Raw genomic sequence first — 15774 nt, forward strand, 5'->3', positions numbered from 1 at the left:
TTGAAGAGGTGACTGGTAACTTCTTTCAGTTTTTTATTTGTACTTCAGCTTCTGGTTCTAAGATATCTGGCAAGTTTTCCTTTATAATTCCTTGAAATATGATGTCTAGCCTCTTTATTTGATTCATGATTTTTAGGTGGTCAAATGATTCTAAAATTTCCTTGTTCTGTTTCCAGATCCTTTGAGATAATTCATGGTGTCTTCTTTTTTTTTCAATCTTTTGATTTTGTTTTATTGTTTCTTGATGAATCATGGAGTCATTAGTTTCTATTTAGATGATTCTAATTGTTCAGGATTTATTTTCTTTGGTGTTGTTTGTATCTTTTTTACCACACTATTCTCTTTTCATAATTTTCTGGCATTAGCTCTTTGTTCTTTTCTCAATTTATGTGCTACTGCTTTTATCTGATTTATATACATACATACATACATGCATACATACATATATACATACACACTCATGCACACACACACACATATTTGCTCTTTTGTCTCTACTTTCTTATCTCTATTTTCTATCTTCCAAGAATTTTGTTGGTCTTTTGTACAACCCGAATTTTTCTTTGAGGCTTTGCTTGTAAATATTCTCAGATCATAGTCATATACTTGTTTGGCTTGAGCTTTCCTTTAACCATAGTAGTTTTTATGGTCAGGTTCTTTTTTGTTTGTTTATTTATGTTTCTCGTATACTTCTTGACTTTGACATTTATTCGCCTCTGCTCACTTTGGAAGTTGAGGAGATGCCTGGCCTGAGCTTTTGCCCTATCTTTTATATCCTTCTGCTGCTTTCATTTCTCAGTCTAGGGGCCACTAGGTTTTTTCATACTTCCAAAGTGAGAAGGGGAGAGGTCTATTTACTGCCTTCCTACTCCGAAAATTCTTGACCTATTTTTTGTTTGTTGACTTAAGTATATTCCCGTTTTTATAAACTGCTGTTAAATTTAGTCACAGTTACCCTGCAGAAAGGTTCTGTAGGTTCAAAATGACTGAACTGCTATCTCTGCCTTGCTTTTCTCCTCTTGCCCTTGTTTATTGCACTACAGGCTTATGTGTAGGTCTAAAGTGAATCCTCATACTTCTCTTGGGCTCAAAGTCACATAACTACTTTTTTTCTGTAATTTGTTCCCCGCTCCCTCAATACTATGCCCATTTTCCCACCCTGCAATTATGACCCAGAGCTGAGAAATGAATGAGAAAGCTGCCAAGCATCACTCACTTGGTTTTACTCTCTTTGCTAGTCCCCACATATGTATTTACAGGTCTCTTTTTCTGTCTTTTAGCTGTCCTGGGCTGAAAAAATGTGACTCATTGTGACATTTTCTGACTTTCCTCTTCATATTTTGGTCTGGTACTGTATCAATTTTTTTAGGGAAAGATGTGAAGGAATTAAGGCACAAGTGCTAATTCTCACTCTGCCATCTTGACTCTTCCCCTGTTCTTCATGCTTTATCTTTGTTCATCATTGCCTGTCTCCCTCAAAAGTCACTTCAAGATTTTTCCAGCTTAGCATAGTGAGCCTGGAACTGGGTTGGAGGACAGAATTGAATTTCTCTCTCTGAATTGCAAGCTACTTGAAGGGAGGCACATTTTGGCTAAGAATGCCCCTGAATATGGAAGCATCACAGAATACCCAATTTTCATTTCTTTTATCAGAGTGGTGGCATGACCCTTTTAGCCCATGGATCAATAATCTACATGAACATCTTTCCATGGGATTTGTAGAGCACTCTGTTCAATCTACCTCTTATGCAGCATAGAACTGGTCACCTCAATAAATACTTGTTAATTGATAGAATGGATGGTTAGAATGTGCTGGCTTCTGGGTGACATTGTTAATAATTAATAATAATAATAATAATAATAAATTAACAAACATATTAGTATGCACCAGGCTAGTCAGTGTGATCATGGAAAAGGGCAAAATTACAAATACAGTTCCTGCCGTCAAGGAATTTACATGCTACAAATCATAACTGACATGATTACATCATTTTCAGGTTTAGGAAGAATTTATACAAACAATCCATAGTTGTCACATAGAGAGGGAAAAAAAGAGAGTCATTTATTTTCAGTAACTTAATTGCTATAAATATATCAATATCAGTATATAAGGAGCATGTTATACAGTACGTAGGTATCTGGCCTTGAAGTCAGGACAACCCAGGTTTAAGTTTCACCTCTGTTCCATACTGGCTCTTTGACTCTGGGCAAGTAAGTTAATTTTCAGTTCTCTAGGCAATCTCTAAGACTGTTAAGTTGAAGAGAAGATGCCAAAGATAGAAGGAGTTTCCTCCCCTACAAGTTCACTTTAACTAAGGAAGTTAATCTCAAAACTAATCCCTATTTCTTCCTAAGTTTAAGAGGAGTAAATAGTGTAACATTTTCCCATCTTGAATAAGGAAAATCATTATATATGTGAATATCTCATGTCTAGACTGAGATAAGGGGGGCCATCGGCTTCCAATGAGAAAGATACAAAGGGAATACAGAAACCTCAGGGAAAGGGAACATATGTAATGGGACTTCATTTTATTTATTTTATTGTCCTTATAGAAACTTCCAAACCAGTCTGTTCCTGGGTCTAAAAATGTCTGAAAATATTCACCTATAAATTTTTTTTGTTTTTATTATGGCCACACTTCTCACATTCAAAGTAAAAATCTTTTTTAACATGTAGTTTTTTTTTTTATAATTTTGAGAATGATTAGTGAAAATAATTTAAAAATAGTAATACTTTAAAATATTTGTATAACAAATACTCTAATGAAGATAAACTCATATTACATTAGTCAACATTATTAATTTTCCTGTCAGATAGTCTACATGGGCTGGACTGAAGAACGAGAACAAGATTCCCTTCAAGATCGGAAGTACACACCAAAGTTTTTAGCACTGAGAGGCTCTTCTCTTTATAAATTTCTCGCACCTCCAGTAAGTACATTTTCTCACATTTTTATTTTTACTAGTTTTTTTCTGCCTAATATACAGAAATAGATCCTGTATTCAATTTGTTTGTATTATTAGGTGCAGATGTAGTGTACTGTAGCCTAAGAAAGGGTAGATCTAGATGTCTGTCCTGCTTTTGAGACATCCTAGGTGTGCAGGCATCAGTAAGTCACTTCATCTCAGTGTTTCAGGTAATTATCCAAGACCGTAATTTAGAGAAGAGTTGCCATGCTCCATTGGTGGAATTCCAGGAGGCTTTAGGATCTTCCTAAAATAATGAAATCATAGATCCAGAGGAGAAAGAAAGAAGTATATAAAGAACAACTGAGTGAACTGGCCATGCTTAGCCTGGAGAACAGAAGACTCAGAAAAAAATAGCTCTCATGAATTATCTGAAGGCTCATCCCATGGATGAACAATTGAACTTCTGCTCTTTAGCTCCAGAGCCGAGAACCAAGAACAATGAAATCGATGAAAGTTGCAAAGAGGTAACTATACACTTGATGTTGGAAAAAAGCTTTCTAACAGAGCTGTCCAAAAGCATAATGGGCTACTCAGAGAAGTGTCCTTGTTGGTTTTCAATCAGAGGGTGGACAATCACATGCTGGGTATGTTAAAATAGTGATTCTTTTCATGCATGGTTTGGACTAGGCATCTTCTAACCTTCTGGAATTTTTTTAAATTCTATAATTCTGTGAAAGAAGGAAAGAAGACACAAAAGGGAAGGGGAAGGAAGGAAAGAGGAAAAGTATAAGAAAAAGAAGAAAAGGATATATATATATTATATATATATGAATGAGAGAGAAAAAGAGAGAGAGAAAGAGAAAGACAGAGAGAGAGAGAGAGAGAGAGAGAGACAGAGAGAGAGAGAGACAGAGAGAGAGAAAGACTGCTGTGGGGGAGGGAAAAAAGGAAAAGAAATTTATATAATAACTCTATTATATATCCAAAATGAATAGCAAGTTGCACATAATGGATTTGCAATTTCATGTTTAATCATCTTTTTTATTATATTTTGTTATGAAAATGCTTGTTTTATTACATAAATAAAAAATAAAATAAATAATTTTAAAAAGAAAAATTTACTAAATATAAAGAAAATAATTTAAATAAGGAGTTCAAAAGTCTGCCCTAAAGAGCTTTCACCAGAAGATTGAACTGTCCTGATTTTTTTTTTCTTAAATTTGGTAACTCTTTTAAAAATCTTAAACAACCATTTCTCACATTGCATACCTTAGAAACAATGAAAATGACCAATTTGTCACCCCAGAATTTGGTTATGGTCACCAACAGACCATAAAAATTGCCTGATGAGAAGCTACTAGAACAAGATCATATATTAATGTTGTACCTGAGCATTAGATAGAAGAGTACATGGAGGGAGGACCAAAGGAATTGTTTGCAATGATTTTATTAGCTTGGTTTCTGATTAATCAGCACATTTACAAATAATTTGTGCCAGAGAAGAATTTTGAGGGGATTTACTAAATTAGATTGAGAATACAAAACTCAGGCAATAAGAAAAAGGTAGAATAAGAAATATATTTTAAAAAGAGAATAGGAAAACAAGTATTTTATTTTAATGGATAAATTTCCATAGAAATAGTATAGATCAAAGCTTAAAAATCACTGGTCAGTCAGCCAGAAAATAACTTGCCTATTTGCATTATGCAATAGAACTTATTTTGAATATTAATTATTTTCCGTAGCCAGTTAAAGTATATTCTTGTCTGGCAAATTGAAAATATCAGACAATTTAATTTGCATTTGAAGTACATCTGTTGTTATTAGTTAACCCAACAAAGCATTTCTACCACAGACAGTATATCCTGCCTAACAAGAGGCATCTCAGCGTCAGCAAAATCCACTACCCTGGTCACTTGATTCCTGAGGGCATAGGGCATCCATTAGACTTGAAAGGGCCAAATGGTCAGCCATCTCCTGGCATAGGCCCTAGAGATATTCACCCCCACTTTCTTTTTCATGATTCTGCTGTTGAGGGGTTAGGAGAGACTTGAATCTGCTGTTATAAAGTTGGAACATGCATCCTTCATGAAGACAGGATTGTTATACCCAAGCTAGAACTTAAAAAGCATTTGATATCCATACATGATGGTTAGCTACTATAGTATTATATGTATAATACCATTGTTTAGGTCAATTATGAGTTAAATCATCCTAGGGGCTGTCCTAGAAACCCAACCACCATCACAATACTATTTGAAAGGGAAATTATAAGCTAGACCCTTCCAGTAATAGAATCTGAGTTGGCTCTAACAGCAATAGCTTTCTCGAAGTCCTCAAAAATGGAATAGAAAATGAATTTAGACCCCTTGACCAATCCCCAGACTACTCAAATTTTGTCATATAAGATGTAAAGCATTTTTTTATATGAGAAAATCATTTTCAAATTATTAATTTACTAATGATGCCACAGTGACAAAAAAAACTATTGATTTTCATGAATTAAATATTTTTGAGGCCTTGACAGAAATTGTCTTGCTTTGCTGTTTTTTTTTAAAGTAGAGAAAGCTCTGTGTTTGTTTGCTTCATGATAAACTCCTCTATAACTCCTTGCTTTGTTTACCAGGGAAAGGAGGAAAGAACAAAGGAAGGTGAGAGAAAGGGAGAAAAAAGGAAAGAGAGAAGGAGGGAGGGAACCAAAGAAAGAAAACTAAAAATTCATATAAGATCTGTGAAACATCATCATCTATATTGCTGAAGTACTTAGAAAATTTAATCTTCCAAATATGCATTTAAAATATGCAGAAGAAATGTCCTGAATCACTCCTGATAGAGAAATGCACATTGAAACAACACTGAGATACTACCTCATACCTATCAAATTGGTATGTAACTGTAGTGCCAGTGGAATATCCATAGCAGCTGCTATGAATATCCATGCATATATCCAGGGTAAATTTGCTAACTATAAATAACTTTCTTCCTCAATGACAAAACCAAGATATTTATTCAGATACCAGAAAGCCAAATTTACAATATAACAAAGAAATTTATACACATCACCAATGCAGGGAGAACCAATATCCCCAAGCCTTCCCTCCTTTAGGCCTCCCCACAGACAAGCTCCCCTAGGAAAATTCTTCCTGCTCTCACTCATGCTAACTGCTCTGCTTCAGCTCTTCCTTGCTTTCTCCCAGTTCCGCCTCACTCTCTCTTCTTACTCCACCCTTCCTGCTACACTCCTTCAGCAAGCTCCTCCCATCATGCCATGTGACAGAATTTCCAATTGGCTCAAGCTATGAGTTGGTCCAAAACTCAAAGCAGCTCACACGGGCCTATTAAGGGGCAGGGAGGTCTTCAAATTCCCTTATCATTACATTTGGCCCTAAGATCTTTTGTGTCCATTAATAGGTCCATTAATAGTTTAGGGGTAACAGGTATCAGCATAACTATACAACAAATATAAGAGGGATAACATAAAATAAATACATGAAACAGCATCTTAGGGTGAGTGCTTGAGAACAAGCACCCCATATTCCCCCTCTCAATGAATGGGACACAAAATCCTTTGGGATAAGGGGTGAAAATCTCTCACCCATTTCTTTCCCTAGAACCTTGCTGTCTCCAAGTAGAGGTTTTATAGTTTGCCATTCCCTCCTCATCATCATTTGTAACACTAATGAGATAACAATAGCAGTCACTATGAATATGCCTGTGTGTTTCCAGGGTAAATTCATAAAATACAAATAACTTTCTTCCTCAAAGATACAACCAAGATATTTATTCAGATAACAGACAGACAAATCCACCATGGTAACAAAGAAATTTATATATATATAATGAATCTAGGGAACATTGATATCCCAAATGTTCCCTCCTTTAGTCTTCCCCACAAAATTCTCCCCTAGGCAAAATTCTTCCAGTCTCACTCATGTTGGCTGCCCTGCTTAAGCTCTACCTTGATCTCACCCAGCTCTGCCAAACTCTCTCTTCCTGCTCCACCCTTCCTGCTGTGCCCTTTCAGCAAACTCCTCCCACCATGCCATGTGACTCAAGCTGCACATGATTCAAGCTGTGGGCTGAACCAAAACTCAAAGCGGGTCACATGGGCCTATAAAGGGACAGGGAATATCTTCAGATTCTCTTAACATTATGCTAACCTGACAGAAAATAAAAATGGCAAGTGCTCTAGGGAATGTTGGAAAATTGGGACACTAATGCACCATTGGTGTAGTTGTGAATTGGTCAAAGCATTCTGGAGAACAATTTGAAACTATAACCAAAAGGCTATAGAATTGACCCTATGACCCAGAAATACTACGACCAGGTCTGTATCACAAACAGATCATAGAAAAGGGGGAAATATTTATAGCAGTTATTTTTTATGGTGGCAAAGAATTGGAAATTGGAATTCAAAGATATGTCCATTAATTGGGAAATGACCAAACAAATTGTGGTATATAGTTGTGATAGATTCCTATCAAGCTATAAAAAATGATGAACAGTATGTTTTCAGAAAAATTCTTAGAAGACTTATATGAACCGATGTGAAGTGAGCTGAACTAGAAGAACATTGTACACAGTAACAACAATATTGTACAGATGATCAACTGTGTGTTGAAAGACTTATTTACTATGATTAAGACAATGATCCAAGACAATTCCAAAGGACCCATGATGAAAACCTCTATCCATGTCCAGGGAGGAAGTACTGATAAATTCTGAATGCACATTGAGATATACCTTTTGTTGTATTTGTTGTTTTAATTTCTTTATTTTTATTAGTTCCTGTGTGGATTTTTAAAAATTTTTTTCAACATGACTTCATATGCATAACCAATATCAAATTGCCTGCCTTCTCAAGGGAAAGTGGAAGAGACTTAAAGGGAGGGAGAGATTTGGAACTAATTTTTTAACGATTTTTAATTTTTACATGTAACTGAGAAATATTTAACAAAATAAACAAAAATATTTTTTTTCAAAAAATCAAAGAATAAAATGAAATATGCAGACACATTGGGCCTTTTGCAAATGGTAAACAATAGAGGATTTTTTGAAGGTGTGGAAATAAGAAAGGGGAAGGAAAAAGTAGTCATTAAAAAAATGAAGATTTCAATATACTGATTTCTGTAAGTACATTTGCAGAAAGGCAAGACAAAATTTATTCGTGAAAGTCTCTATGAGTAGACATTTTGTGATTTCTGAAGAGATTAGAGGAATTAAAAATGAATTATATTTCTAACAATTATGATACTACCATGTAATTTTCTCATTTTTTTAAGGTAACCACTTGGGACTGGACACGAGCAGAAAAAACATTCTCAGTCTATGAGATTATGTTTAAAATCTTCAAGGTATGAAAAATAAATGTAAGATTTGTTTTTTAAAAAATGTTAGTAGTATGTGTATGTATTAAGTGCCAAGATTTTCTTAAGCGTTATAGATGGAACATAAATAAGACAAAATGAACTTGACCTCAAGAGAAATGACTGCTGAATGGGCATTCCCAACTCTATATTTTATTATAATAATTGATGGGCCAGAACAGAATTTATTGAACTATTTATAGTGGATTTAGGTTGCAGAAAGCTCCTGAAAAGAAATTTGGACCATAAACTGCCAGTTTTGTTGTTGTTGGAGTGAGGAGAAACTGGAGGCAAGAAGACCATTGGAAGGCTACAGTAGTCTAGGTGAGAGGGATTAAGAGCCTTCAGTTCACTAGTGTGCAAACTCTATAAATGGTGAGAAGGAAATGTGTATATGAGATGCTGTGAAGGTAGAATCTACCAAAGCAGAAAGAAATATACATTGAAAAATGAACAGAGGCAAGCAGAATGTCCTAAATGTCAAAATTCCCCATTTTCCAACCAGTTATACAGACACGCATCTTCCAGCCTCTAGTAGCATTATATATTGAAGCTCAACAACAGAATATAATCTTTTGAAGGCATTGGTTGTTTCATTTTTGTCTGTATCATCAACAACTAGAATAGTGTGGGATGTATAGTAGACACATAAAATTGGATTAGGATAACTGTTTTCCCCTACTTTAACCAAGTACCTTTAAGTATCAATCCAAGCTAATAAGTATGTAATTTTTAAAACAATTTAAAACCAAATAAACAATCAGCAAGCATTTACAAGGTGCTAAAAAGAGTTTGAAATATTTTGTTTAAATTAATTATCAATTCATATTTTTCTAATTCTACCAAAATTTTATGTTATATTCATTCACATTTTAAGTTAATTTCCTCATAACAACTATGTGATATACCTATTGAGAGTATTATTGCTTCATTTTACAGGTGAGCAAATTGAATCTCAAGAAGTTATATGAATGCCTATGGTCACACAGCTAGAAAAATGTCAGTGCAGGAATTGGGATACAAGTTTTTCCTAATTCCAAGCTCTCTCTTCTTTTTTTTGCTACCTTAATACAATTCCTTATTTCACTCTGATAGAAGATAAATGACCTTTGTCCTGAAAATGTCAATTTTAAGCAAACTATTCACTGTAGTTTTAACTCTTTAGGTTCAAAAAACCAGCTTCTTTCAATAGGCAAGAACTAAATGATCCAAAATTGTTGAAAAATCGCACTTAGTGCAATGTATTTCAAATGTGGGGGGCAGAATTAAAAGAGAATTAAAAGTTTGGACAAATACTATGAAACAAAGGGTTCTTTATCTTCTTATCTATAGCATTGCCTTGGTTTGAGACAGCAGAAAGAACCCATTTGAAAGTACTGTAACATATTTTTCATAAACGTATTTTCTAACAAAATAATATGAAAATTAACTTTTATCCAAATAGAATGATAATGCTAATACTTAACATTTTTATAGTGCCTTAAGCTTTGCAAAACCTTTTCTCACAATCATTTGTGAATTACATACTCTTATTGTCCCCATTTTACAGATGAAAAAACTGTGGTTGAGGTGGGTAAAGTGATTTGTCCAGGTTCAAATAACTAGGAAGTATTTCAGGCAGGTTTCAACTCTGGTCTTCCTGATTCCAGTCTATCACTCCACCCATTATACCACCTAGCTGCCTCAAAAATATAATAAGTTTTGTACAACATAACTTACGGTTAAGCTAAATATTTATTCCATAAACACTATTTATGGAGAATACTGTAGTTATTATGAAGACCTACATTAAATGAAGTACATATATATGCGTGTGTGTGTATGTGTGTACACATACACACATACACACATGCATATATATATATACACATATATATGTATATATGTGTATGTGTTTCTGTATATATATATATATATATATATATATATACAGAAGTTAAGTAAGTTAAGTAAAATAACTAAACCCAAATGGTTTCCACAAATTTCTGAATATATGAAATTGTGAATCTGTAAGGATAAATGCTGTAAAACAGTTTAAAACTTGAAACAATGTATCCATTTTAGAGTTAATAAAACTTTATCTTTAAGGCTTTTAATTCATTTCACAAATTTACAACTTTTAAACTATTTTTTCTCCAACAAAACTAAGATAAATCAGTTATCTTTTTTGTTTGTTTGCTTTGCTTTGTTCTCTCAGCTTTTTATATTGTTATATTGGCTAAGAATTTTATGATTTAATATCCCATTTCTGAAAGTGGTCACCGGAAAATAATTTACCTATCCATGTCAATGATAAAAAAGATGGACAGCTCCTCCTGGATAGGTTTAGCATCCCTTCATTGAGCATTATGTGCCATAAGCACTTTCATAGTTCCATGACTTTGCTTTGAAACTATTTATATTTTCAAACTTGGAGTAATGAGTTCCAGAAGTTTAATGCCCAGTGTCTAAAGTAACGCTTGCTTTCTTCAACCCTAAAATCAGAGAACTTTTAATCTTCAAAAAATTTCCTAATTCTATCTAGTGTTCTAGTATTTGCTGGATGAGTATGTACTCATATTTCCAAACTGTAGGTGATTTTGATTATACCCTTTCTTAGTTGTTACCTGTCCAGATTCAAAGGTCAGGGTGTCTTTGTATGTTCAGTGTTCACTCTCTTGATCATGCTTGTGGTTTTTCTTTGGACCTCTATCATCCCTATTATAGCTATCTTAAAGGGTGGTGATCACAACAGAACTACATTTGATATATAACTCTTGTGATGGACATACGATTTTTAAAAAGAGCAGGAAAATGAGTTGTACATATGTTTTCCCATTATATTTCCATATAATGGCAAAATTTTATTTTTGATTTGAAGGTTGTAGCAGTAAATTAAATCAATATCTACAAGGAATATTTCAGCATGACTCCTCAACTCCTTTATGGTATCATAAATGGTTATCTTAAACTTCTCATCCTATATAAGTGCAGTTTGGAATTTTTTCTCCTGTAAATTCATTTCCATTCACATGCCCATGGAAAATGGCATCTGCAGGGGGTTGGGGGAGGGGTGTGAGATGTGGGGGGGCTGGTTCTGTCAGTTTACACCATTTTATAAGATTGTATTGCTCTTTGACCCCAACAGCTTTTCATTTTGTTCTATAGTAAAACTTTGCTTTCCCTGCAGATGTATTTTAATATCAAGTACCTCATTTATTCAAATATTAATATCTACTCCCAAGGGGAATCCTTGTGTTCCATTTTTTTCATTCAAAGAAGTCCACTTTTTCCTTCTTCTGATTTCCAAACCAGATGTCATTTTCTTATGCATGATAAAGCACCTTCAATCATATGATGAATCAACTTTTATTTTGAAATGTCATGTCCTACAAAGTTGTCCATGTTTAGTTCTATTAGTTAAAAAGGAACATATAATAAAAATGAGAGTTTGGATTTTCAGTGACAAAAATTTAAGTTTGGGCAAAAGATAGTCAATGTGATTGCATGTGGTGTCTCTTTTTTATTTCATTTTCTTTTTCAATTAACAAGTATTGATTTTCTTTCCCTCTCACCCCCTCAATTAAAAAAATGAAACCTGTATAATAAATGTTCACAGTCAAGCAAAACAAACTCCCACATGTCCACATTAAAACATGTATGTTCTATTATGTGTCTTGAATCAATCTTTTCATTGTCCTCAAGTGAGTATCATGGACCATAAAAGTCCTCTGGAATTATGGTTGTTCATTGTATTAATCAGAGATCTTCAGTTTTTTAAGGTTCTTTTCTTTATAATGTTATTGTACAAATATTTCCTGATTCTACTCAGTTCACTCTATAGCATACAAATCCTGTAAGCTTTCTCTGAATCCATCCCTTTTCTCATTTCTTATGGTGCTATCTTATTCCCTTACTTTTATAAATAATAATTTATCCAACCATTCTGCAACTGTCGGGCACCCACATAGTTTCCAGTTTTTTACCACCACAAAACAGTTGTTATAAATATTTTGAATTCCATGGATCTTTTCTTTTCTTTTTTTATCTTTTTGGATTATAGTCATTCTGTACTATGTGCACACTGTTTCCAAATGACTACGGTTTAGGACAGTGTTGCAAGAGATTTGACAATGTGACTAATTTAATGATTTTTTTTTCAAATGGATGGCATTTCATCTATGTGTATCTGTGAAGTGCTCCAAAGTATGGCCATACCTACAAGGTACTCAGTCAAATCAGTGTAAAACTGGAGATATAAAACAATGAGTATTCAGTCCTGACTACAAAGCAATTGACTAGCATTTATAAGAAAACATCTTCATAATTAGGAATATTTAAAAATAGAATGGGCTACCCAGGGAGAAATGAGGTTCCCTCCTATTAGAGATATAAACTTAATGTGAATCTTGCCTTGTTAATGATATTTCAAAAGAGATGTTGATTCAAGTACAAAGCAGATTAGGACACATGAACTGAGATATATTAACAACTTGGAATTCAGTTTGACAGGGGGAGGGGACCTGCGGCCTTCAGGCCACATGAACTGTGACCCTTTGAATCCAAACTTCAAAAAACAAATTCTTTTATTAGATCCTTTAAAAAAATCGAACAAATCAAATAATAACCAAATATTTATTCATTTATCAAGAGGAAAATCACTTTGTTAGATTCCTTTCCATCAAACTTAAGTTATCAGAGATGATTAGGAATCATTGGCAAAAACAATTTTATAAATTTTTTGAAATTGCAAAAAATGGCAAAAAATATGCAGTATAATGTGATTTAGAAAATAGAAGCTAAAATCCTGATAGAAATAAGGATAGGGTCAGGGCCTATGATTTCTTTGGTATAGGGAATTCTCAGATAAGAATCTACCTCTTCTGACACTGGTTTACACCTTCTCTGTAACTTATTCTCCCAGAAAATTGGGTAGGTCCATTGTTGTTCACATTTTTTTCCAATCATGTATGTATGTATATATATATACACACACATACATATATATGTGTTCATATATATGTGTGTATATATGTATATATATGTACAAATATATGTGTATATGTACAGGTACACATATATATGTATGTACACACACACACACACACACACACACACACACACACACACCACTCACTATGTGCCAGGCACTGCCTTATTTCATTTTATCTTCACAACTCAAGGAGGTAAGTACTATTATTATCCCCATTATATATATGTATATATATATATATGCATATATATACACATACACACATACATTTATATTCATATACATGCATATACATATATACATACATATGTATGTGTGTGTTAAAGGATGTGTTAACAGTCTCAAAGATGTTAAGTGACATGCTAGTAATCCAACCACCTAATAAAAAACTAATATTTAAACGTAAGTCTCATGCCTCTAAATTTAGTGCTTTTTCCACTATAATACTTCTTTCTGCCATCATCTTTGAATGTTAAAACAATTTAAATTTGAATACTAAATGTATCGATGTGAAACATGCCTATTATATTGCAATTATCTTATTATATTCAACAAAACCAATGAACCATTTAAAATCACTTCCCTGTCAATGACAGCTGATTCTTTTTAATACTTCAAAAATACATGAGAACAGAGATTTGATATAAGTTGATCTTCAAAAAAGACATTTTTTTTTCTTTTTTTTTAACTTGGATTCTCAAGGGAGGATAGGTGTTCATTCTCAAGGAGTCAGTCCTCAATACCATTCATTTAGTTCCTATAAGAATATTCTTTGTGGACTTATTGTCTTTCAGGAGTCACTACTCCTATAGAACTACAGTTGACAGTGCTTTCATTTTTTTTTCTTTAAAATAGGTAATATGTAATTTTCAAGCTATTTGCACTTAGAATTACTTATCCTGCTAAGCACATTAAGAAACAAGCAAAGGGACAAATTAAGCATTTATAGCTCATTGAGACTAGATATTTCCTCCTTTGTCTCAAAGTGTTTATCCGAAAGAATCAAAGTAAACAATAGGAAATTTTTGAGAGCATCTTAATGAGTGGTTCTTAACAGATATTTATACAACTCTGACAACCTGAATATTTTAATGCCAAAATTGATCTCTATTGTTAGCACTGTGGGTGTTTACTTCACAGGGAAGCTAGCTGGCACAGAGGATAGAGTGCTAGGTGGGGAGTCTGAAAGACCAGAGTTCCAATTTGCCCTCAGACACTTAGCAGCTGTATGACCCTGACCAAGTCATTTAACCATGTTTTCCTCATTTTCTTTATCTGTAAAATAAACTAGAGAAGGAAATGGTAAATCACTTCAGTATCTTTGTCCAGGTAAATGCCAAGTGGGATCACAAAGAATTGGACATGACTGAAACAACAGAATAACAACAATAAATTCATTTCACAGGTTCATCTCAGCCTTCTTGTGCATTATAATTCATGTCTATTTTCTCCTAAGACGTATAATTCCATTGATTTTTGGAAACTTCTATCAATGAAGGTCTAGAATTTAGAACTATAATTTGTAGTCTTAAAGAGTTTTCTCCAACAACGAGAGATTAAAAGGCTTGCTTAGCATCACATAGCTGGTCTGGATGAAAGAAAGGACTTGTACGTGTTCATGAAAAGCTAGTCATCTAACTGTTCTTCTATGCTGTGACATTTTCCTTTAGCCTTGCATAGATTGTCTGAAAAGAGTCCTAGAATCTTTCCTCTAGGTCTTTTAGCATTTGAGGGAAGTGGGGTTAATAATGCATCACATGGTCTGTCCAAATGCTACCGGAGGCAGCACTGAGTAGGAAACAAAACTTCTGCCACTATGTTGTCTTCTAATACATGATCTGCTCTCTAACTCCCCACTGCTGTTTATGCTGTCAGTAGGATTTATTGAGGATACACTGCATTTGCACATTTTGAATAACAAAATCTTTACATGTCCCACCATTTGTATGCCCACTGTTGAGGCATAGAGCACTACGTGCTCTATTGTGCAACAGGTCACAATAGAAGGGTGTAAAAAAAAAAAAAAAACTAAGTTGGCGGCTTCCTGGAGTCGTGCCACCATATGTCCTGTGTAACTGATATTAAAATCTTATCCAATAGGACTGTTATTTCCATTATATTTTTCATGATTTAGGTACTATTAGAAATTTCTTTTTGTTCAGTCAAGGTTTTTGTTTTTGTTCTCTTCTTTTCCAAGCCATGAGAACTTATTTTCTTATCCTTAGCTTATTTAATTCAGTTCAGTTATTTTGTGTGAGTGTTTCATTTTTTGGATATGTTATGCCAATATTACATAAAGATATATTTAAGACAGTATATTTTTAGTTGATATTCACTTTATTCTTTTTTTTAATCTTCAAATTTTGAGTCCCAAATTATTTCACTCTTTTCCATCCCTCCCTTAATGAGAAGGCAAGCAATTTGACAGAGGGTATATATGTATAGTCATACAAAGCACATTTCCATGTAAGTCATTTTGTTAAAGAAAACATGGTAGAACAAAAACAAGGAAAATAAAGAAACAGT

At 33.7% G+C, this 15774-nt stretch overlaps 1 protein-coding gene across 1 annotated transcript in view; it reads left to right on the forward strand.

Moving 5' to 3' along the window:
* Positions 1–15774, forward strand: part of SNTG1 (syntrophin gamma 1) — a 1083450-nt gene that overhangs the window by 946280 nt on the left and 121396 nt on the right. Inside the window, exons 14-15 of the mRNA XM_072604568.1 lie at positions 2815–2931; positions 8193–8264. Coding sequence (XP_072460669.1) covers positions 2815–2931; positions 8193–8264 — 189 coding nt within the window. The remainder of the gene's footprint in view (positions 1–2814; positions 2932–8192; positions 8265–15774) is intronic.

This window comes from Notamacropus eugenii, chromosome 4, assembly GCF_028372415.1.
Source record: "Notamacropus eugenii isolate mMacEug1 chromosome 4, mMacEug1.pri_v2, whole genome shotgun sequence".
NCBI classification, from domain to species: Eukaryota; Metazoa; Chordata; class Mammalia; order Diprotodontia; family Macropodidae; genus Notamacropus; species Notamacropus eugenii.